This window comes from Manacus vitellinus, unplaced genomic scaffold (assembly GCF_001715985.3).
Source record: "Manacus vitellinus isolate BGI_N305 unplaced genomic scaffold, ASM171598v3 scaffold_44_pilon, whole genome shotgun sequence".
NCBI lineage: Eukaryota > Metazoa > Chordata > Aves > Passeriformes > Pipridae > Manacus > Manacus vitellinus.
The window spans coordinates 6,008,726-6,033,861 of NW_021940565.1; the positions used below are offsets into that span (position 1 = coordinate 6,008,726).

The 25,136-nt window shown below is 37.1% G+C and overlaps 1 protein-coding gene across 3 annotated transcripts in view; it reads left to right on the forward strand.

The window, feature by feature from the left end:
- The window catches only part of PTPRC (protein tyrosine phosphatase receptor type C), a 60,927-nt gene extending 40,452 nt beyond the window's left edge, over nt 1-20,475 (forward strand). For all 3 annotated transcript variants that reach the window (XM_018079081.2, XM_018079082.2, XM_018079083.2), the window contains 21 exons: nt 524-685; nt 3,457-3,656; nt 5,488-5,548; nt 6,317-6,425; nt 7,611-7,642; nt 8,803-8,918; nt 9,447-9,537; nt 9,633-9,709; nt 9,935-9,971; nt 10,403-10,500; nt 11,432-11,557; nt 12,971-13,128; nt 13,598-13,733; nt 14,330-14,479; nt 14,922-15,012; nt 15,322-15,455; nt 16,321-16,455; nt 16,778-16,900; nt 17,468-17,646; nt 18,313-18,448; nt 19,183-20,475. In XM_018079081.2, coding sequence (XP_017934570.1) covers nt 524-685; nt 3,457-3,656; nt 5,488-5,548; nt 6,317-6,425; nt 7,611-7,642; nt 8,803-8,918; nt 9,447-9,537; nt 9,633-9,709; nt 9,935-9,971; nt 10,403-10,500; nt 11,432-11,557; nt 12,971-13,128; nt 13,598-13,733; nt 14,330-14,479; nt 14,922-15,012; nt 15,322-15,455; nt 16,321-16,455; nt 16,778-16,900; nt 17,468-17,646; nt 18,313-18,448; nt 19,183-19,455 — 2,624 coding nt within the window. In that variant the 3' untranslated portion in view covers nt 19,456-20,475. The remainder of the gene's footprint in view (nt 1-523; nt 686-3,456; nt 3,657-5,487; nt 5,549-6,316; nt 6,426-7,610; nt 7,643-8,802; nt 8,919-9,446; nt 9,538-9,632; nt 9,710-9,934; nt 9,972-10,402; nt 10,501-11,431; nt 11,558-12,970; nt 13,129-13,597; nt 13,734-14,329; nt 14,480-14,921; nt 15,013-15,321; nt 15,456-16,320; nt 16,456-16,777; nt 16,901-17,467; nt 17,647-18,312; nt 18,449-19,182) is intronic.
- The last annotated feature ends 4,661 nt before the right edge of the window (nt 20,476-25,136 follow it).

Genomic DNA, 25,136 nt, shown 5'->3' on the forward strand with positions numbered 1-25,136 from the left:
ATGAACCAGTTTCTGTGATTGATTTGGCTTGGCCAGTGTGGGAGACCGAGGTAGTAATGTCGGGGCGCAGGGAGGTCACATCCGAATCAGCCAGAAGGAAACATGGGAAGGCTGTTGCTCCCCAGTTTCCCAGGCCACCAAAGCCCCATTTGCAGTGTGGGTTAATAGCTTTGCCCAAGTTGCTTCTCCTACAATTCCTTTCTCTCCTGCTTGCCACCACTGAAAGCACACATCTCTCACACCACACCAGTACAGACTTGCTCAGTGTGCAGTGACACCTTTCTACTAACCCCTTCCCAGGCTGAATGCAGAAGAAAGTATGTCTTTCCTTTTGTGGTTTTATATATCCTCCTCTTCCTGAGCCTTCACTTAGTATTAGTAAGCAAGACAAAGCAACCAAGTAAAAGGCAATTAATATAGAAATACACATGACAGTGGTTTTAGGTAGCTCTGATAAAGTGTAAGAGCTCCTACGCTTATAAAATAGATTTCATTAATTTCATTAATTAATTTAATTTTTCAGTTTTTTGTAAGGAGACGGAAATCAACACAACTAACTGGACTTTCAACATACCTGAACCCTATAGCAATGTTTCTGTATGGGTGACTGCATATACAAACTCCAAACAAAACAGAAAACTTAAGAGTCAACCCAAAAAGCATAACTTTACAACACAAGAAGGAGGTAAGTCTCGTTTGCTAACTATTATGAATGAGGCTGATAATAACACAAAGAATACGTACTCTTCTCTTGTAGTTCATTATATTTTATACATGGTATTGCTATTAACCAAGAAACTGATTAACATTAAAATAATTGTATTGACACTCATCAGTGTCTCTTCTTTAATTTTTTGATGTTAATCTATTTTTAATTGTGCACTTGGTATTAGTATTGTTCTTACTTATATAAGATTAAAAAAAAAAAAATTCTTCATTCATTTGCAATTTTTGTCAAGATTTTAGAAAGCATTATGTCCCAATCTAAAGAAAAGATTCAAATTAAACAAAAATAGAATGAAAAACATTTGTGTTTTATTTTGTGGCTTGCAAGCTACAAAGCTGTGCAGACTGTACCTTCTGCTCTGTAGTTACCTGTTTGCTTGAGGCAGACCTGCATTGCCCAGGCTACAGCAGCACTGATGTCTGTACTGGGTGTCGATCAGTTTGGGTGTACCCGTACACAGTTGCCTTTCAACATTAGGTTAAAGACAAATGTGTGCCAGCCCTTATGCTGACAGAAAGGTCTGTGCACATTTTTGGGGCTCTGCTTTCAAAAGCTTAGCCCTGTGGTCCCGGTTCTCTGTTTGCCATACATGTTCAATTGATAAATCTAGATGAGAAGCTAGAAAAACCCCAAACCAACAGACTTCACAGATATTCTCCTGATGCAGAAAAGGCGTAATAGGGATGCAGTCCTTTTTACTTTGTTGGGGTTTTTCCCCCTTTTAATCTTCAGATGAAGAGCCTCATACTATTTTAGTTCCTGCTTTGAGGAAAAAGCAATAAAACAAAATCCAAACATACCCAAACCCTCATATTTATCTAGTTTCTTCCAGTACTTTTTTAGCTCTGGCTGCACCACCTCCAGATTTAGCTAATATAGATATACAGCTAAAGGAAAACTATGATGGCTTATACCTTGTAAGATACTAAATTAATATTTCCTTTAATTTCATTGAATAAGCAAAAGATTTTTTTTTTAGTGAAAAATAAAATATTATCTTTGTGATAGTGATATAATGATAGTTTAAAGTAGCGGTTGCTTTTTTCCCCTAATAACAGGAATAATTAAGTCTTTTGTTGCTTTTAGCACTCCTGGAAAGTCTGTAGAAATGGATATATAAGAACATTAAACCTGACTGCTGTTTTTATTAAATGTGCTTCTGTAGAGCTTTGGGAAATACAGGGGCTTCTGGCAGACTATTATTTTGAATTTGAATCCTATCCCTCTGTGGAATATGCAGAGCTTTTGCAGCCAGTTTTATAGACAATCCATGTAAAGATTAGAATCCCCTGATTTCTCTGGGTCACTGAGCTAACAAATTTTAGTTTATGGTTTGAAGTATATAGGGATCAAAATTGTCAACTGAAGCTCCACAAAAATAAAAATCGGATAAATTAATTAATTGATAAAGGTAAACAGTTTGATCTGAGACTTATTTAAAAATGGCTTTAATTTTTAGGCAGCCCTAGTTTGAGCATGATCATGATTCTTTTCTCTATGAAAATCTTGTTTGAGCATAGTATATTTTGAAGCCCCCACTTTCTGGGGTTCCACTTACATTTTAGTAACTCAGGAAGATTACAGTGTACAGTATAAGTTTATGGGTCTCAAAACAACCTCATATCCCTTCTTTTTTTTGAGAAAATAACAAGTTGCTTCCTTCATGAATCAATAGTATTGATTAGACCTTCTCCAACTGTTATGACATGGTCAAGCAGATAGTGGGAGAGTTTTATGGCTTCTTGAACAGCACAATGTATCAGTAGAGCACAATTCCTTGGAAGCAGGAAAACCCCTACATTTTATAAAATGTGTTTTCATCTTCAACAAACACATTGCCTACAAAAGAGTTCACTTTCTCCTTGTCACAGCTCTCTCAGTAGTATGTGGAATAACAGGAATAACAGATCTGCCCTGCGGATAAAAATGAGCAGATACGTCATAACCTCACACTCAGCCAAGTAAAATACCCACACGAGATATTTGATCTGCTTGTAAAACCACACACCTCTTAGCTCTTTATATGAAGAAAAAAGTAGCTGCAAGTAGTTTGCAAGTTGAAGTTATTTTGAAGAAAATTTCCATGGTGATGTTCTCCTGAAATGTGGCCAATGGGCCTGCCTTATGGAGAGGGTTATTTACTTTCTGAAAGGTTTTATAAGCTCTCAGTGAAAGGTTCCTTGGGCTGTGCCCCTCAGTCTGAAACATGTTTGCTGCAAAATACAAAATTAGAGTTAGAAAACACAGATTAGACTTAACGGATTCTGTATCATTAAAAAGTAAAAAGTTGTTGTGGTTTTAGGCCAGCTTTAACACACCAGTAACTCCTGGCAGGAAATTTCATTTATAGAACTTTTGAAATGAATACTCACATGGAAAACTTTTTGTCCTCCTGTTTTGTCTGTCATCCCATGTTCTTCAAATGAGAAAGTGATGTCAGGTGTAAGAGAGATTTGCCATCATACTGTGTTTGCAGCCTGACTGTCAGTAGGCTTCTGATCTTCCCAGCCTTTTCAGTTCCACTTCACACCTTTTCCAGCTCAGATAAGCCTATGGTTAAGTCAAAACTGATTTTACTTATCTTGTTAAATTTGGACTGAATTTTTTAAGGAAGAAAATGTATTACATTTATATTAAGAGAGAAGATAAACAGATGTGAGCACATACAGTGTGAAATGTTGTGTTTGAAATGATGAGAATAGTACCAGTAACACTTCGTTTGTGTACAGTTCCAGAGAAAGTGACTGCTGTTGAAGCAAAGTTGACAGCTGATAATGCTGTCCAAATAAAGTGCAAACATCAAAAAGTGTATGGACCACAAACAATATTTGAATTGACTTGGGAGAATGATGGAGAAACCCCTAAGAGCAGCGAGAATTGTGAGTTTACAATAGGAGATCTTTCATACTTGACAAATTATACATTTAAGGTAAGTAGGCTTATTATATTAAAATATATAAAATGTTGCAGCATTTTCATTGTTGAAGCATATACTTCATTTTAGGAAAAAAAGGCAAATATAGTGGTAGAGGAGTTAATCTATGGATCTGTAGGCTACAGATGTAAAGAAATAGCTATTATTTTGGAAATAAAATGCATGTTTGCCTAACCTATCAAGCAATTCCTTGTGTGCTATTCCACATAGGTTCTGACAACAAGAAAAATACAAGCTGAATAGATTGTTTGTACTTGCAAACGAGAGAAATTTTAGGTTTCTAAAGGTTTAAAATAGTTTCTTCAGTATGACTGATATCATAGTGTTTAAAACATATTTCATTTAATGAATATGTGACTGTCATTTCAATCAGAGTATAAATGTGGGATTTAAGTCTTGAGATAATTGCTCAGAAGTAAACTGTTCAGATTTTTTCACTGTGAAGATTTTTGACATAAAACAGTCCAGATCGTTTCCTATGTTCTTACATCATCCTCTTACAAGCCAATCCTTGTTTCCATACAAAATATGTCAAAAATGTGTCAAACCCTTTGCTTTCCTGAAGGCCTCCTTCTATTTCCTCTTCTGTCAGACATTTCACTCTTTTGGGGTTTGTTGCTTGCAAAATCAATGATCTTGTGTGATTCCCTTATTGTGTCCAGTAGGAATATTTTTTATATCCTGATAGCTCCTCTCAGAAAAGTTTAGGCAAGAAAATAAGCAGTAAGAATGATGGAGTTTTATTACTCTTAGGAATCAGTTTCACTCATTTCCCACAATCTTTCCCTCTTGTCTCTGTTTTTACCTGAAGAAATGCAGTATCAGAGAACTTGAATACTCTCGGTTTTATTCCAAGATTTTGTCAGCAGTTTCCTGACAGATTCTGCTAGGAGAGCTTTATATTTGGAAAATAAAGATGAGGTCCCATAGGAGCAAGAGATCCTTGCATTGACCCAATATCACAAGACCTCTGCATTCTTGTAAGCTTCCTGTACATCACAGGCAGTGAGCAGTGTTCCTTACAGAAGGAATTTGCTTCTCTGTCTCTAAACTCTGGCTTTTGCTTTGCACTTGTTTTGCCCAATTCTTACTGGAAAAACAAAGAAAACCTTATGACCTTTGCTGGTAAGGAAAGGACCCTGGGTCAAGTTATAGAAGACTCAAGAAAAAAAAACAACATGAAATATTTGACGTACAAACTACAAAGTGCCTTTTAGATCTGATAGGAATTTCTATTAAGGAAATTTAAAAGATTGAATAAATGTTAAGTATATGACAAAACATAAACCCAGCAAAACATAGTTAGTATTTTAACACCAATTAAAGTAGCCAAATTTAATGATGCAAGAAACCAGCTTATTGAATTAAACTTCTATTAATTATTTCCTATACAGAAATTTGTATTAAAAATATCAAATTCAGTTGACTATTTGTATATGTACTGTTGAAGTAAATGAGTGGTTTTTTATATATTGCATGGTTATTTTTTAGATTTGAGAGACTTGATAAGAGATAAAGTTGATTTTTCCTTGAGGTGCATCTGATTTTGATTTTGTAAGATGTGTTCCCTGTTTTGCTAATTTTTTTTCCTGTCATCTCCATATTTTTGGATCTAGATCTTGCTGTAACTTGGGTAGAAACCTGAGCTGCACTATAAGTGGCTATACAGAGATATAGCAGATGCTGCTGTCAATGAGATTGATTAATTGAAAATAGATGGATGAATTTCAATATCCATTGTGCTTTATTTTCAAAATAAATTGTATGCAGAAATTTTTGCTTTTTGTATCTTAACATCTCTATTATTCTCACCCACTGCATACAGATCTCAGTGTTTAACAATGTACATAGAGGGGAGGCAGTACGGGGGAGCATAAAAACCAGATGTAAGTAAATGTGTACAGCCTTTTTACCTTTAGACTTTAGCATAATATAAATAATGTAAATTGTGAAGTCCATTAAATTGCTCATAATTAAAAATCCAAACTGCCTGTTTTATAGTTCATAGTTGATCTGCATTTAAAAATATTATCTTAATTAAGTATTAATATAACAGATCATGTTGTCAAGTCATTGATCATAATTCAGAATTATTACGCAGCTGTGGTTTCTTCAGGAAACATTCAAATGCAAGTAGAAATTAATTTCTCCAGCTTAAATTATTCAGTTTAGGATTACTTTCCCGTGTTCAGATCCTGCATTTCAAGAGCTGAACATCTGTGGCTTGGCAGAGATTCCCAATGTTCAGGTCAAGAGCAAGTGAGAGCTCCACTGCTCGGGTGTACAGGTCACACAGAGCAGGAGACAAGTGTGGTAACAATGAACTAGTGAGTTGTAGCATTTTAACAGGTGGACATGGGGAGTTTAAAGGGAAATAAAGAATGAAGAGACTTAATTGTAACAGAAATTTAATGAAGAAATAAAATGAAGAAATGAAGAAATAAAATTCCCTTCTCTATTTTGGAATAGTAAACTTAAACCAAACACATAGAAATAATTGTTTAGTTCCTTTCTCAAAATAAAATCAAAACCAAACCAAACCAAACCAAACCAAACCAAAAAAAAAAAAAATCAATGAACCCTTGTTCTAGGAAGTATACAGATAAAAAAAAAGGAATTAAAATAATAAAAATATATTCTTTTTCTGTTGCCAGACAATTCTAAAGCCCTGATTATATTCTTGGCATTCTTGATCATTGTGACATCAATTGCTTTACTACTGGTTCTGTACAAAATCTATGATCTTCACCAAAAAAAGCTTAGGTAAGGTTCATGTTTCTTTCAAAAATGTGGGGGAGGAGCTTTCTGGTTTTTTTTCCACAAGATTTCTCAGTGGATAGTGGAAAAATGTTGCAAGTTTGATGTTTTATTAATACTGGGAAAAGATATCCTTTTGCCTTTTAATTGTTTCAAAAGAAGCTCATTTTTTTGTTTGTCTGACAACACAATGAAATAGATATAGAATCTTTCTGCTATACCCTTGTTCAAGGCACAGAAGGACTGATCTGTTAGAACAAAATGTCTTGTCCCTAGTTTTGTGAAAAAATATTCAGAAATACCTGGAAAATATTTCCTTCATGATTTAAATCAAAAGCAATGAAAATAATACACACTTCCATGGAATTCTTTCAAACACTTGTTGGCCCCAGACAATATCTGAGGGAGACTTCGTTTATTACAGTAGTCTCCAGGTGACTCAGCAGTTCTGTAGGACAGTGCATGGTGATGGAGGAGTGGCCATTGCCTTCCCCAGTGCCTGTGCCAGAGTCCTGGCGAGCCAGGCTGACTTCTGCTATTGCTGTGAGGGGAGGTGGTGCAATGTGTGAGGGGGCATTTGCTGCTGGTAGAGACAGAAGAGTTTGGGCAACTTCTTCTGAAACCTTTCAGCCCTCTGGCAACAACAGAACTTGGTGTCTCATCTCTTCAGCCCCTTTCCCTTCCCTGCCCTTCCCCTTAGTGGGATAGGGAGCTGCTCTTGCTCAGATGCAAATTTCTATGCTTAGGGAAGCAAAACTGCTTTTGCTTGTACAGCTCCAAAGAGACTGACTTGGTTTTGGCTGCTTAGCATTTAAACTTCATCATGTTTTATGCATGAGTTGGTTTTCTATCGCAAACAAGAGAAATAAGGATGGTGTGGGCAGCCACTCCAGTGAAGAAATTAAAGATAAGTTTGCAGTAGGTGATATGGACAAAATTATGCAAGGGGCAAAGCTTTTTGATATTGTCCCCTCGTTTCTCCCCCTCAATAGTGCTCAGGGTAGGAAGACAAGGATCTTAAACAACTCTGCATAGTCACAGTTGTTGCACTTGTTTCACAGAGAGCTTGTAATGCAGTTTGGTGGCTAAGAACAGCCTTGATGTTCACATACAAAATTGATTTTATTTAACTCATTATCATATATATGTCTTACTGGTCAAAGTGTTTACAGATGCTTTTGCTTCTTACAGCAATTCTTCTGAAGATGTGAACCTTGTTGCAGGTGAGTCTTTATATATTTAACAAGTGGAAATAAAATTAGTTTCAGGTCTTGCTGCCACCTTTGGACTGTTGACATTCCGGGTTGTATACGTAGATTACAGATATCAACATGATAACACCTTATACAGAGGAAAAAATACTTCAGTAAATTTGTAGGACAAGTATTTATACCTTAATGAACTGGAAGTTTGTCGGTATTTGAAAAATTCTTAGTTAGTATTTAATTACAAACCCAGTTTTATTATCCCAGACAATGTTTGTGGTATTTTTAACACTGAGACTAAGCCCAGAATCAAATAGAGCTTCAACCAGAATTTCCCTTTTCTGTGTGCCTTTTTCAAAACAAGAAATTAAACATTAGCCAGTTGTTTTTTACTGAAAAATTTTGAAGGCTTTCATATCCCAAATGTGAAACCAAACGTTTTATGCAACTTTTTGCACAAGATTTCAAAGCCTGTAAAGAAAGACAGGATCAGTCAATACCAGAAAGTTTAAAGAAAAAAACTATTTAGAACACTTAAACGCACAGAAACTAACTATATTACATACTGTGTTGAGATTCAAATCCATTAGCTTAGATACACGGTTACTAAAAAATACAACTTTTCAATGTAAATAAAAAATTTATAAGTGTCTAATAGGAGGTGTTAAAACTTGTTCAATTGTTACTTTGTCATTTGAGAGGATATAACAGATAATTGCAACTCAGAGAATAAATTGGAGGAAACTTGGGAAATTAGGCAATGCATTGCATTTGTAGGTTGTTTGCACAGTATTTCCCTGTACCACTGGCAATAACTGATCAGAACTGAAGTAGAAGGCAAGGCTGTGTAACTCCTGTGGCCTTGGGGCTGTGCGTGTGACCTGAATGTGGCAGTTGACACTTGGTACAAAAGCACTGCTGGTGCAGTGTCCCTGCACGAGGCCTCCTCCGGAGGTGTCTCCAGTCAGGCAGCAGAGCTGGAAAAGTTCTGTTATTCCCATGGCCTGTCTTCTCACAGCTGGCTCAGGCAACACCAGTTTTTAAAAAAATAAACACGCCGTTAAAACAAAGAAACTTGTCCTTCTGTTAATTCACCTGACAATGCAAGAATCACATTTCAGTAATGTGATGTACATCTTCAACATCAGTAACAATAAATGTTCAACTTGTTGACACAGTTAAAGATGACGAGAGGCAACTTCTCAACATAGAACCAATACCTTCAGAGCAATTGCTGGACACATACAAGAGGAAGATTGCAGATGAAGGAAGGCTTTTCTTGGATGAATTTCAGGTTTGTCCTTGGCTCAAAATATACCACAGATTTTTAGCCAGGTGGTTGGAAAAATTCCGTTTGGGAGTGTGTTTGAAGTACTAGTTAGAAATAAATAAATAATCTAGAAAATTGAGCAAATTCTCATCTAAGGTCAAATAGGCCTCAGTTAATTTTGCTACCAATCTCTCCTCATTGTAAGATGACAGTACTTTTTTTTTCCTGAAAGTGTTTTTCAGCAAAAATATAAAATAAGCAGTCTAAATACTTCTCATTTTAAAGTACCTTTTAATGCATATGTTTTATACTCTTACTGCATAGCCATGGGAATATAAATAATATATAATTGTGGAGATATATATTATCTATATTGAGGGAAAGAAATTTTTTCCACTTCAGATATAAGAAATATATGAAGTAATATTGTATAAAGTAGAATATTATCTTCCAGATTCAGTAATACCAACTTATTTCCATATGCATTTGACTGTAAGTAGAAACTATTTTAAATATACACTAATTTAATAAAAGAAAAATTGTATTTTACAGAGTATTCCTAGAGTTTTCAGTAAATTTTCTATAAAGGAGGCCAAAAAGAGCCATAATCAGAACAAAAACCGTTACATTGATATTCTTCCATGTGAGTATTTGCTATAATTTTTGTGCATTTTATAAATATTTGATTCCTCACTGCCTTGAGATAATATAATTTATTTTTTTTAATTATTTAAACAGATGACCATAACCGTGTTGAGCTCTCAGAGATCCCAGGAGATCCGGGATCGGACTATATCAATGCAAGTTATATTGATGTGAGTGACTTTTACTGAAAAAAATTTTAGACACTATTGAAGAAATCCTATAGTCTGTACATTTAATGCATCAACACCTTTAAGGATTTCCATTTGAGTTGTTTCCAACTTTGTAATATATTCAGTATTATTGAACTGTTGTATATTGAATTTGTTTTTTAAAGTTGAAAATCTCTGACTGTTCATGCTTGCTTTCTAAAGGTTGATAACAATGTACTTTTTTAGGGCTTCAAAGAACCAAGAAAATACATTGCTGCACAAGGTAATTTTTAACCTTAAAAGAATATGCTTTCTTTATTCACCCATTTCTTTTAGAGTACTAAAAGCCTATTTGTAAATTTAAAGGAAAAAATGAAAATCTGAAATTTTGAAATTTGATATGAAATAGTTGTCAATGAGTTTTTGCTTAGGGAATTTTGTGAAGATTAATAAATTTTACTTCACAGGCAGATTTCTCATATTGTATAATTTAACACCAAAAGTTTTCAAATTTCGTAGCTATGCACTAAAGATACATATGAGACGTTTAAAATGTTGTAGCCACATGGCAGCAACCATAATGAAATCAAGTGTGTGGCTCTTATTTGTGTGATTGCTTAGCTTTTCAGAATGCATGGCTAAGCATGTCAAGAAGGCAAGTGTGTTTTCATGGGGCTGCACTCTGAAAAAGTCCCTTAAAATATCTCCTGCTAGGCCCCAAGGATGAAACCACAGATGATTTCTGGAGAATGATCTGGGAACAGAAGGCAACAATTATTGTCATGGTGACTCGCTGTGAGGAAGGAAAGAGGGTGAGAAACATTCATCCTTCTATCCTTCTGTCTATCTTTCTGTCCTTCTTTTGTCTGAAAACAGAGTGGGTTGCTGTGCTGAATTACATTTTCTTCTTAGTACTTTATTTTCATTCTTTGCTGTTCTGTTGTGGCAGAACCTGTATTGGAAAGCATGACAAAACAGTGTTGCCTTATGAATTACCTGTCTTATCAGAAAATATCACTTTAGTCACATCTGTAAGTAGCAGAGGGTGAGCCTCCAAATTACAATTAATTAACCCAGAAAAGGGCTCAGGGTAGAACTCTAGCTCCTCACAGAACTGTCATAAAAGGTGTGGTTAGTATTTTTCTTCTGTCTATTCTGACATCCTGGCAATGTCCTCCGTAAATCCTAAATAGAATATTTTTCACCTGTTGTCTTTGCCCCTTATTTAACTGGAAGGTTGGGTGCTTCTGGCTTGCTTTTGTTCCTTATTCCAGGTACAGCAGGAAGAAGGGGATCTGCTGTTTTAACTGCTTTTAAAGATGTTGGCAGCATGCAGATTTACAGCACACCCAAGTTGATGTTATAGGCAGGCAAGAGCAACATCCCTGACTGAAGACTGAAAAAGAAGCCGTGGAAATAGCTGCAAAAATGTTTCTACAGCCTTCAGGCACCAGCAGCAGTTGCTGTTCACTTTTTCAACTAGTGTACAGGATGTATTTTTCCCTACTTTACATCTGAAATTAAATTCAAAATGACCATAAACTTCAGGTCAGAGACCTAAATTGCTGGATATTTGGAATTATTTACCTAAGCAGTGCCAGCCTTTTCAGGAGAGGACAAGACCTGTGAGAAGTTGGAAAAACTATACTGAGCTGCCATCTATTTTAAATCAGACTTTTTTCTAGCTCTCAGCTCTCTGCCGCTTTGCTGTTGTGCTGCTCATGTAACTTCATATCTTCATAGAACAAGTGTGCCCAGTACTGGCCATCAATGGAGAATGGATCTGCAACATTTGGGGACATCATTGTGAAGATCAATGAAAGTAAAACATGTCCAGACTATGTCATTCAGAAACTACACATCACAAATGTAAGTTGATTCAAAAGTGTGAGACTGACTGGAACTGGAGTGTCGGTTTGGAGTTTGTACTTTTAAGAGACAAGAGTCAGATATCTATGGAAGACACTCTGCTGTATTTTCCCAAGCAACATATAGCTTCCAAGAAAACTTCTTAGAAAACTTAGTGTCCTTCCTTGCAAGAAATATGAGTTAGATATGTATTTCCCAACTTCAAAATGTATTTTCCTTAATTTTCTACAATCTACATTTAAGATGAAACTACTAATATGCGAAGTAGTAAAAAAATTAATATGCACACTGTGGTTTCCTTAGACGTTAGTTTGTTCTGTAACACAGAAATTTTGCTGGTTTGTGTGTATCTCAGCATAACCCTCTGCAACTAAAATCAATGTGACTCACAGATCACCATTATCTACCCTCATGATAATTGCACAGGGGGACAATCACAAATTCCCAAGTGCATTTATGAGCATAAGTATTTTAAAATTACCATTTATCTCTGTGTAGAATCATTAAGGCTGGTTAATTTCTACCTTTTATACAGCTGAAATCATGTTAGTTGCTCTATGTGTAATTGAGAACAAAATTTGCCGTCTGAGGCCAAATGCTCAATCTTAGGCCCTTTGAAAACTGTTTCAATGAGGATAAATGGAGCATAAGTCATAGCTAAAAGCATTAAGATTCAAAGAGTAAATCTGCTGACAGATCTTCAGCGAAGGGAACAGACTCCACCCATCTTTATCCATGATTACAGCTGGAAATTCCTATTCTGCTGTCTCATGTTGCTTTAAAATTTACTCAGGAAGCGGTCTGATTGAAAGAAAGTTGTAACGTAGTGTGAAGTCAGTGAGAATATCAGGATGTTAAGAATTAACTATTAACAAGGACATTGCTCCATCACTTGAGCAATCTGATGTTAGAAATGAGAGACTGCAGCAGGTTGAGGGCTGATATTTTTAGAGCTGTCTGCCCTTTGTTCCACTGACATCATATTTATATAGAGAAAATGAATATTTGTTGTGGAATTTAAGAGTGGTACCTGGCAAGAAAGTGGAGACTTCTGCAGTTCTGGTAGAATAGTGATGTATAATTACTGAAACAATGGCAAATAATTGTATGAATAACTCTGCCACAACTGGGTAATTCAACTTTGAATAAGAATTTGGAGGTTCATTACCGGGGAAATGCTCATATAGCCATACTAAATCTTAGCCAGTAAAAAAATGTCACTGAGATGTTTTTCTCATTTTGTTTTATAATCATGTTTATCAAAATCTATGTCCTCTTTTAGTCTAGCAGTGACATATCAAAGTAGGACTCAAGACTTCACACGCTTTAAGCTTTACTCTAGTGACTTGGATTTATGTAGACACATATGTATATAGAGAGAGATATTAAACCCCCACACTTCACTTTTTCTAGGGAAGAGAAAGGACAGCTGGAAGAGATGTCACTCATATTCAGTTCACAAGCTGGCCAGACCATGGAGTCCCTGAGGATCCACATCTCCTTCTCAAACTCCGACGCAGAGTTAATGCTCTCAGCAACTTTTTTAGTGGCCCAATAGTAGTTCACTGCAGGTAAATACATATTATTCTTTAAAAAAATTTTTATGTTAAATAAAAATGAAATGAAGCTATTTAAAAAAGGGAGGTGGAAAAGTGTCTGATCCCAAATTTTGTGGTTTGAATACTTGAAAATGAGGCAGCCAGAGAGTCACAAGGAGGCCTGGTTTCTGAAGGATATTAAAGATATTCAGGTTGGTAAAACGTGAGGATACACAGACTTTTGGAAAACAGCCAGTGTTGGGCTGCTCTGGCTATAAGCATCACATTTGGCAATATTTGCCTTGTTTTCATTAAAAGATACTAGAAATACAAACTCATCGCTGTTTGTGTTGCCAGTTAATTTACAGCAAGAACTGTGTTCAGTTGGGTTGAATTCTGTTGTTACACTTTTTCACTTTCCCTCTCTCAAGGACTGCTGCCCTCAGAGTGGGACCGGGGGTGCCGTTCCCTTTCAATAAACAGATCCCTTTGTGCTTTGCAGTGCTGGTGTTGGGCGCACTGGGACATATATAGGAATCGATGCCATGCTGGAGGGGCTGGATGCAGAAGGCAGAGTGGATGTTTACGGCTACGTTGTGAAGCTGCGTCGGCAGCGATGCCTCATGGTTCAAGTAGAGGTACGTCACTAAAATTCCTGTCACTTAGAACTCTCCATTGCTAGGGCTTCATCAGTATTTCTCAGAAGTGCACTGCTCAGTCTTGGGTGCTGCTACAGTTCAGTTGAAGCTGTTTGTAGAAAATGTAGCTACGGAAAATATTAATAGAGAGAAAAGATTCCAAGATAACTTTTCAGTTTTAGAAACTTCAACTTTTTAAGTTTAGAGTCTAGAAAAGAGCACCTAAACCAACTTAGATTTGATAATCCCTCTTTTGGCATGGAATTCACAAACACAAAATTGGGATTGCAGGATCAGACTTAATTTTCAAATTCTAAAAACTGTCTGCCTAAGTGCAATTTTCAGTTGAGTTGAGAGTACACCAGAAGTTGTGGTCTGATGCAAAGTATGTTTTTTACTTATTTAAGTATTTTGCAGTTTTAATACCTGTATTTAATACTTGAATTTAATGCCTATTTAATGTTAGTGCTTAATATTATTAACACTAATGATACCATGGGAGTAATAGTTCCTTAGAGTGGTTTTAAAAAGTGATCTGATTTTTTTTTTACTCTTTAATAACTTCATGTTTAAACTCTGCAAATGGGAAACACCAGTCGCAGTACATCCTTATTCATCAAGCACTCGTGGAATACAATCAGTATGGAGAAACAGAGGTCAGTCTCTCAGAGCTGCATTCCTATCTTAACAATCTGAAAAGGAAAGACCATCCGAGTGATCCTTCTCTGCTGGAGGCAGAATTTCAGGTAAATAAGCATTACACTCGAGTTGCCCTTACTTCCCACTTATGTCAGAAGGCACCTTGCACAATAGTCATGAGATCGAGATACTGTATGTAATAGATCACTTCAGTGCTATTTTATTTCTCTAGCACAGAAAGAGTTTCTTTACCTCCATGAAAAAAAGCTGTACATTAAGAATATTTTATTTCTACTTTTGGTGTTGATATTTTTAACAAAGTTGGAGATCACAGAATGATTACTTGTGTCTGTGTGCATGATGCCCTGTGCTATAGTACACGGTGTAGCAGGTATTTTTAAACTGTGGTTGAGATGTGACCAAAGTTTAAAGAGTCAAAGTAAGGAGTGAGGCACTGTGAGGTGAAGGCAGGGTGTGAGTGTCAAGGGGAGGCAATGATCTCAGGAACTATTTTATTCAAGCATAATACCAAACATACTCTTTTTTTAGCGATTACCTTCCTATAAGGGGTGGCGGACACAGAACACTGGGAATCGTGAGGAAAATAGAAGCAAAAATAGGAATGCCAACATAATTCCATGTAAGTATATCCATGAACCTTCCCTTATTTTAGCTGTTTTCTTCTATAAGAACAAATTACCTTACACTGTGGTATTTGATTAGTTTTCTCAAACTGTAAAATTAGAAACTTCTCATAGTGTTTTAAAAAAGGAGAGACGAGTTTTTGACCTGTGAATTATTTGGAGTGTTTATTTCAAACAAGGCAGCCTTTGTTCTGCAGTCTGTTGTGAAAGGACTGGCCTTTTCCTTTCCCCCCCCCCTTCCCCGCCCCACTAATGCCATACCTGAGGGGCTGTGTGCTGTGAGGGTGACACTTTGTCTCATGCAGATGACTTTAACCGAGTGCCGATCAGGCACGAAGACGAATGCAATAAGGAGGGTGAACATGATTCAGATGATTCCTCAGATGAGGACAGCGACTGTGAGGAATCAAGCAAATACATCAATGCTTCCTTCATAACTGTATGTATTTAGAGGATCCACTATAAGTATTTCACAAGCTTTCAGCTAAAACTATATTCTAGCTTGAGCTCCTACTCTCTTGTTGGTTTCAAAATAGAATAGGAATTACTTGAATAAGGGAGAAAGATCTGATTGGCAAATCCATCTATGTTCAAAACCACTAGTCTTCAGACTGGCCTCATGATAACATGTATTTCTATTAGTGGGCATCTGCCAACAAGTTGAACCATATTAATATTTTCCCTGCTAGTGAAATATGAGTATAGTTATTCACATATACCAAAAATGCTATTAGTTAAAATTATAGCCATCAGTTTTTTGGTATCATTATACATCCAAAGAAGGAGAGCAGATATCAGTCACTATTGAAGTAATGGATTTTAATAGAATTACTAGCTTAGTTCCATTTGTCTGAATACTTTGAAATTCTGCACAGTTAGGATCCCTATTCAGGGTAAATGTATCTTTATTTTTAGGTTGCTCAGAGTGAACTGACTGGTGCACCAACTTTGTGTGGTATAAATACAATATCTTAGTGGCAAAATTAAATGGCTGTGTAGAATTGAATGTTTTAGCCCTTAAAAATATGCTTTGCAGAAAATGGCAGGGTGAGGTCTCACCCACTGCAGCATCAATATATCTTGTTGTCAGTCTGGAAGTGATATTCTTGTTAGGAGGATTGAGTTTAATGTCAGTTGAACAGTAGAATTCCTGTAAGACCACTGTGTACTGTGATAGGTGTATTTTCCCTCTAAACAAAATGGTTCATTAGTTTATTTCACTGTGTATTCCTTAAATGACAATAAGTTCTATTATTTGACAATTACATTTCAAATGAATTCAAGAGAAAAAAATTCTTTTTTAGGGTTACTGGGGTTCAAAAGCCATGATTGCAACACAGGGACCACTGCAGGAAACTATTTCTGACTTCTGGCAAATGGTGTTCCAAAGAAAAGTCAAAGTCATTGTTATGCTGACAGAGCTGAAAGAAGGAGATCAGGTGGGGGCATCGTCTGCACACTGACATATATGCAAAGAAAACACTGCACTGCACTCTCTCATTCCCTTGCTGCAGTTAAGCATGTTTCATAGGATAAGGAATTTGTATTTCCAATATAATTTGTTCTATTATTTACCTACTTACTTTACATTCTAATGAGGTAAGAGTCCGTGATGCTATATTTTAAATATATTTTGAATATTTTAAAATACAATGAAACTCCCACTGCTTTAAAGTCAGTACATTCTGTAAGTGAATGTGGAAGGCAAAATAAAAGCAGATCTGAATGGTAATCACTGACTTGTACTTTTATCCATTTTAGGAACTCTGTGCACAGTACTGGGGAGAAGAAAAACAAACACATGATGGCATAGAAGTTCAAATGACAGATGTCAACCGTTGCCCAAGCTATACCATACGGGCATTTGATGTTACACATCTGAAGGTAGGAGTTTCTTTGCAAATTCCAAAAGGAAGTTTTAAAGGAATTTTTCAATTTGAAAACAAATTTACAAACTTAGCCTAAAGAAAGAGAAGGGGCAGTTCCCACTACAGTTACCTCCTGCTCTAAGAAATGGAAATATTTTTCACAGAATCACAGAATCTTCTGAGTTGGAAGGGACCCACAAGAATCATCAAGTCCAACTTTTAAAGGAATGGCCCTTACAGGGATCAAAGCCACAACCTTGGCATTATTAGCACCATGCTCTAACCAGCTGAGCTAATCTCAAGTTTCTCTTCCAGACCAGAAGTTAATAATGATAAATTAGCTCAAGTTTCCTATTTAGTGAGTTGCTGAGATGGTGGTAGTGGAGTCTAAAGACTGTGTTTTGTATTTTGAGCAAAGCCTGCCTGGATGTCTACCTACCTCATATTCATGAGGTAGAACTCACATCATTCTGCAGTTCCTCAGGAATATAATTCTTCCTTCGTAAATCAGCAGCAATAGAGGTACTATGTGAATCTTTATTTTAACCTGAACATTGACAACATCTCCACTGCTGTTTTTCAGACAAAAGAAACACAGAAGGTGTATCAGTATCAGTATCATAAGTGGAGTGGCTTTGATGTTCCAGAAACCCCCAAAGATTTAGTCAGCATGATTGAGAAAGTTAAACAAAAAATTCCATCCAGACAAGTCACTGAGGACAACAGGAGAACCCGCAGTGTCCCACTCGTCGTCCACTGCCGGTGGGTCTAAATTCAGCACATGTGTTCAACTAGCTCTAAGTTCTGCATAGACATAGTAACCATAATTCCAGGATGCCTACCTTTTTCCCCAAGCCTTTCCATGTGTCTGGAGATTCAGCTCTCCCTAGAAGATTCCTTGAATTGCTCAAGCTTGACCTTTTGGATTATAGTGGTGAAAAGCAAGCGCACTTCCCATGGGTGCAGAATAGGTGTTAAGAGCTGGCTGCTCTTGGCTGGCACTGCTATTTTCTGGTGAAATGTTATGTCAGAGTGCACTTGTAGCATACACTAAGGAAGATCCAGTAGAGTTCTTAGGTTCATTTCTTGCTCCAATATATGTCTGCTTTTTTAGGACCATTTCCAGGAGTAGAGTTGCATAACATCTAAACCAAAAGATAATCCTGCTAACAATAGTTGAGACTATAAATCTGAAATTTGAATTTCAGTCTTCCCCTTAAGTGGCATTTGAGATCCAAGTAGCCTCTAGATAAACTGTGTCTTGTGCAAGTCCCACACTTACACTTAATTGAGACAATTTCAGTCCAGTAAAAAATGCCTTGGAAAAGTACTTCTTTATGAAGGCTTTGAAATATATCTAATATTAAGTCAGAAGACTTGCTGATTTTATGTTGTAAATTTACATGTACATTTTGCATTGTCTTCTAGTGATGGATCACAGCAGACTGGTGTATTTTGTGCTTTAATGACCCTCCTGGAAAGTGCAGAAACAGAAGAAGTAATAGATGTTTTCCAAGTAGTAAAAGCTCTTCGTCGCACCAGGCTGGGAATGGTCCCCACCTTTGTAAGTAAATCTTACAAATTAACAGAAAAAATTATGAGATTACTTATCATGGTCACGAATGTTCTCACAACCTCATGCATAATTGCTGTATACAGAACACTTACTCTAACCAGAGCATTCACAGGGGAATGATGGGAATGAATGAGTCTGTGAGATGTCCAGAGCTGCAATTCTGTAACAACTTTGGGAAAGTTTCCATAGTGTGAAATTGTAAATTGCATAAATTGCTGTTCCTGCAGTTGCTTCAGGGATGTACATGCAGTGTCCCTGGAGTTCTGCAGTTAGGGGGCTCACTCCATTGCACTGACTGTTTTCTTTCAGCCACTTCAGAGGAACTGGCTCTGTGGCACACACTGTGCATTTACTAAAAAACCAGACCTAATATGGGGCACCTTATTAGGTGACTTTCCTAAATTCCTTACAATATGTGTTGTTTACAACTTAGGTACTCTAAAAAACATTTTTTTGGTGCTTTATCAACCAGGAGGTTACTGAGTGACAACTTGGAATGTCCAATGCAGGTAGTTTCAGAGACGTTACATACACATGAAATCGGAACAAACCATAGGAGCAACACTCTGCATGCCAAAAACTGTGTAGGCTGCTTCATATGCAGTCTAGCATGTCCAACTACATGCTACATTTCTAAAATTCAAGAAAACAGAGAAAGAATGGGTTTATTCTTGGACTCTGAGCATTCCATTCACACTAACTTTCTTTGCTTTATCTTTAAGGACCATTACCAGTTTCTGTATGACACCATTGCCAGTACCTACCCTGCACAGAATGGACAAATAAAGAAGAACAGTCGACAGGAAGATAAAGTTGAATTTTGCAGTGAAGTAGGAAAAACACATCAGGAAACTGATTTGATCACTATTGATCTTACTCCACCAACACCAGAGGAAAATGAGCCACCTGAAATACATGATGATTCTAAAGCTGCAGATAGCACTAAGGGAACAGAAAGCTCTACAAATGGCCCCACAACTCCAGTTCTAACTTAGAGTTATACTTAAAAAAAAAAAGAAAAAATGCTTTTTCAAGTGCAAAAATTCTTAAGCAAAATAAGAAGTATAAGATTTCTTCCTCTTCCCACCTTTTTTTTTTTTAATTTGAAAATGTTTAGTTATATCATTTTTTTAAAGGTACAGATTTAAAGGAATACTTGAAACTTGTAGAGAGGGACAAAGAACTGTGGAAGTTTAATTTGTGTGTAGATTTTCATTTAATGCTTCCTCAGAAACCTTTTTACGATTTTTATACTTTTCTTTTTAAAAATATGTACAGTGTAATACTATGCTGAGCAGCGGGAAGGAAATTTTTTTACTTCTGTAACAAGGAGAAAAGCAACTCAGAACAGCAAGATTAGTGTGTTGCAAGAACACGTCTGTCCTCAAAACTCTTAGCAAGTAAGTTAACCTACTTGGTAAGCATATATTCAAGCATCTCAGGAGTGCTGACCAAGCTCTGCATTAATAATACTCTGTGGGACTTGTGGGACTTGTAGGACTTTGCCAAAGACTTTTAGAAGCTTATAGTTTACATCATGTGGCAATTCCAAGGAATTTAGACCTACAAGGAATCTAAATCCTCCCATATCAATGCAGAAGAGAAATTTTTGCATTTTTCTAACTGTCCTCAAGGTGTCCTTGTTGCTCCACATTTTATTAATCTGAAATCCCAATGTTAGACTCCTATAAGAGCTTGGGGATCAGCATTTGAATCATTGCAACAGTTCTGATAGAAAGCACATTCTGTTTGCTCCTAGAGCTTAAAATACTGCGTGCTTGCACATCTATTTCTTATGCTTACTTTTATTTAAAGAGACTACTCTCGTGTATGCATCCAAACTCTTTGCGGAATTGGAAAATGCTTTGATACTTTTCCTCAAAACTTTGTAGATTTTAATTGGTACAGGATTTTTTTTTTCATAATGAGATTTTGTATGTTATAGTTGTGATATTTTTACTATTTCTTGCTGAATTTTAGCCTACTGTTTTTAGAACAAATAAAAAAGTTAACATTTGACAAGATGGAAATTATTTTGTTCTCTAGATATCTGCAAACTGATCATTTGCTTCTAAATGCACAAAATCTTGTGCTGTCCCATACAGGGATAAAATTTACAAATTTCAGTAAGAAAACACACCATTTAATTCTTATAAAACTGTGTGTATGCCCAGGTAAGTGTCATGACTCTCTCAGAACAGAGGAAAGAAACTTTATTTTTCCTTTTGCTTGAAGCCATTAAAGGAACAGTCATGCAAAAAATTCAGTGCTCCTAGTTTATCACTGCTTGTTCCTAATTTCTCATTACAAAACATAATTGAAAATACTCAGAGAGTTGCCTAAACAACATGTACAGTCACACTTGGTTAAAACACTAATTGAATTGTGTTGTTACTCTAGATCAAATATTTCATTCACAATTATGAGCTCAGACAAGTGCTTCCTGGCAGTCTTGCTTGAATAACTGGCAGCAAGCAGACACAGAGGCAGTGGGATTCCCCTTGGCTGTCAGCTGAACTGTCTTTTCAGCTGGAGTTGTGTTAGGTGATAAACCAACAAAGCTGAGGGGGTCATCTGTGGACTAAATGGGAAGAAAATCTGAAAAGTATTGTAGGCCCAAAATCTGTTGGCTAGTTTTAGAAGAACATGTCAAAATTGCAAATTTAGCATTACTTGAAGATCAAATGGATAGAGAGCCTTGGAAGCAGATTGGCTCACTGGCATTTATTGCATGACACAGAACAATTAATTTATTTTCCTTCTTTTAAGATTTGGCCACTGTAAAACCTCTCTAGCTAGCTGAGGTAGAAAAATAAAGAGGCAAGTGCTGCTTCCTATGGTAAATGTGTGGAAACAGAGACTAGTCACACTTTTAGGAATAACTGAAATGTTTCCCAAACCAAAAATTAAACCAAAATTTTCATTTTGTGTTAAATCTGAGGCACTCATACACCTCAATTCCTTAGAAATTGGTTCTTGTGGTTTTTAAGCTCCTGAACCACCTGACTGTAAAAATTTTGGGAATTTTGTTTTCTTAAATTACTTTCTAGAATGATTTTGATGTTCTTTTGATGGCATATTTAAAAAAAAAAAAAGAATGCCAAGTTAACTCCTGATTTGTGCATGTATTTTGAAAGAAAAGTCCTGAAATATCTTAAATTTTGCTTCATGCTTATCTTCATTATAGTCTAATCAGAGAAACAGAGCTTTATACTGTGCTCAAATATGCCTAATGTGAACCACTTTTGCAGTAAAGTTCTTTACAGTCAGAAGGAGATAAACTGAGCTCTTGGCTTTTAATTATTTTCAAATTAAAGAACACTTTGTGCAATTCAATCTCATTAAATCTCAGTGTGACAACTGAGGGAGCCTGTCTTAACACAGCTTAGAAGTTCTCATTGCTTCTAGGAACTCTCTGTATGTGTCAGGGATGATTTTTTTGCCTTCGCTATTGTCCTTTGGATTCCAAAAATCCACGAGGTGGTGACACAGAGCTTGTAGAAGGTGGTCCTTGTGCTGGATGCTCCATAGTCACTAGGCTTAATTTCAGGTTCCCCAGGAACACAGTGAAGCATTTTACAGGTGAGTCATCAAGCCCAAGCTAATAAGTTTTGCTAGGAATTGCTCTGGCTCTGTCAGGGCAAGAACACTTTTGTAGCGCACTGGAGAAATGACATAGCCTAAAAGCTGAGAAATGAACACTCAAAGTAAGATGAAAAATACTGGTTTCCTCGAGTAGAGCTGAGTAGAGCTAAGCCGCACAAAGACTGCTAACCACTGCCTCAAGCTGAGTGAGCTGCTGTTGGAGAGTAGTTTGTAATCTGAAATCCAGGATAAAAATAACTAAGCAGCTGATGAGCTGGGAGAGGAGTTTAAGAAACAAATTAAGGTAATCAAGTGTTTATGTGACCAAAGGGGCTGGATTTCTCCCACAGTTTTCTGGGTAGAAGCTGACATAAAAGAGGGCATGGAAAAGTGACGGTGGAGTCCGGTGTGGGAAGATTCTACAAAAGATTCTGCTCGGTCAGATAACTGCACTGGAAAAGGACTGTGTGTGTTTGCTTCTGTTTAGTTTAGGTTTTGTTTAGGTTTTTCTGCTTCTTGTGCTCTATAATGAGCAAGAGATTAAAGTTTAAAACTTTTTCAGAGTGTACATTACGATGCAACACAAAACAGGGCCAGCACACAGAGCACTACTTGTCAGGGATGCCCTTCCAGAAGTGGTAAAAGCCCTGCTGCCTTCCCACACCTCAGCTTCCACTGCTGCATTTAGGGTCCTGTGGGGTATGTTTGTGCCTGCTCCTTTTCCCACCCGTTCGTGCAGGCAGTGTCCATGAACTCGCTGTCCCACTTCTCAGCCGGCTGGAGCAGAGAGCTCCAGCGGCACTGAGCTCCCCCCCCCGGGGAAGGGAGAGCATTGTCCCCTTGCTCTGAACTGATGGGCAGGGGAGGAGCTCGTGGCCACACGAAGGAGCCCGAGGGGCTGGACCAGGCCTGGAGGGTCCCCACCTCCCACTGTTACCCTGAGGACATCACTGCTGCAGTGAAGCAGGCAGTGAGTTCTGAGCTCTGCTGCAAACCGGGAAACCTGGGTTAAAGCTTGGACGAGAGGCACAAGCCGAGCTGGATAGCGAGTCTGAGCCACATGCAGTTTTGAAGACAGGAGTTAAAAAGGGAAGCAAAATACTACCATCATGAGCTGTTTGTTGGTGTGAGATAGTTCAGAAAGTAGAGAGTAGTGGCTCCAGACAAGTGTTTCATTAAGCTGGAAGTTGTGTCCTTTATTTAACACTCCTCAGAAAAACTCTCCAGTAGCAATGCTTATCTCTTTGACAAGATGTCTTGCTTTTACAAAGGCCCAGGGGTTTTTTGACATTGTACATTCTGCAGATTGCCTCTAAAAGTATATCAGAAATTCCCTGAGGGCTCTACACAGATGTACCACAGTTATTTTTCCATACGTAAAGCAACTGCTTGCCAAGAACCAACATGCTGTGTTTTAGACTAGGGAAAACTAAAACAGAAGAAAAAAAATCAGTTATAGGATACAGCACATATCTCTATACACCAGCTCTACTTCAGAAAAAACTTCAGTCTTCTGAAGAATAGAATCCAGTCATTTGAAAGGTGCAGCAACAATTTATACAATGCTTTCTAAGTCAATCTGTCTTTTCAATGTGAAAGAAAGGTGATGACTACAAAAGTACTGAGCAAGTGGATGCTCAGAGATCTTTCTAGGTATGAAAAAGTTATTTGGGAAGGATACCTAGTACAAGTTAATGTAAAATATTAATCTCATTGTTTTAACCTTAAATAATTATGTCCTCAGACTCAGGATTGCCAGCATCAGCAGTGTATAATGTTACTGATTTTTTTTTAAAATTAACATAACAAACCTTTTTCAGAGGAATAGGTGGATAATTATTTACAGGTGGGCTGTCCCTTGAATCCCACATCTGCACAGTGCCATGGCTGGCAGTGCTAATGTAGTCGTAAATGTGACTGTCTGACATACAGAGGAAAAAATAAAAGGAACTTTATTTTGGATCAATTTTAGCACTCAGAATCAAATTTTTGGTTTTGGAGATGAACCCTCATGATAGCCTGACCTTGCCTGGCAGTTAGCTGAGAGCCAGAGCTCACACATATCAATACTTGGGGCAGACCATTTGTATTTTCAGAGCTTCCCAGCAGGCTGTGCTGAAACTCTTCAAATGCCTTTTGCTCTCTTCCAAGCCTCCTGCAGTGCATCCAGCTTGCTCCATTTTCAGTAACATGGAGCCATTTGAGGTAATGAAGATGGCATTTGTTTATGCAGCACTGCAGAGATTGTGCCTGTCCAAGACCAAGCGCTAGCTCAGAGTCAGAGTGTGTACGTGCCTCCGTGGGTGTGCGCACGCATCGTTCAGAGCCCTGAGTGTGAGATTATGTCCCAAGCCAGAAACCGATGAGCTGTTGATTTGGCAGCTGCTCGTCTTCAAGAAAGAAAAACAGGGTTGACATGGTGGGCCTGTACTAACTTTTTTTTGTGGGGCAGTGCAGCCGATGGGCTTTATAATAGTGGTTTTCAGAAATGAATTTGCAAAAAATAAGCCACAGGTGAGGTACAGGAGACTGCATGCCTTCACAGTGCTCATGTTGTCACAGACTAAATCACTGCTGGCATCAGTGGCTACTAAATAAGTATTTGTCAGCTCTCCTGATGTTGCAATAGAAGTCAATGTGCATGCTCTTCAACTACAGAGAAAAATGGTAAAAAAATGACAATAGAAAGTTACCACTGGAAAATGATGTTTTTGCCAAATGCAGACATTTGGCAAGAAGTGTCAATTTTGATTTTTTTTTTCTTGAGGAAAAGAATGATGAATCATTTTAATCCTATTTTACTAATGTTAATATGTCATTTTGAGAATAAAAGTATCTGTCTCTAAGTTTAGCACTGTAGTTTCTTTTGCTCTTGCTATTTTCTGAAATACTTAATACTTATTATTTTTAATATATCATTGTGTCGTTGAAACCACTTTGAGACTAAAACAGTTCAGTATCGTTAAGTGTTTCCTTTCTCTATGCTGCTTTCTTAATATAATTTCTATTCAACAATAAAATGAAATTCTGACTTCATATATTGATTTAGCATAAATAAAATTCTCACAGAACAGGAATTCAATTTCTTAAA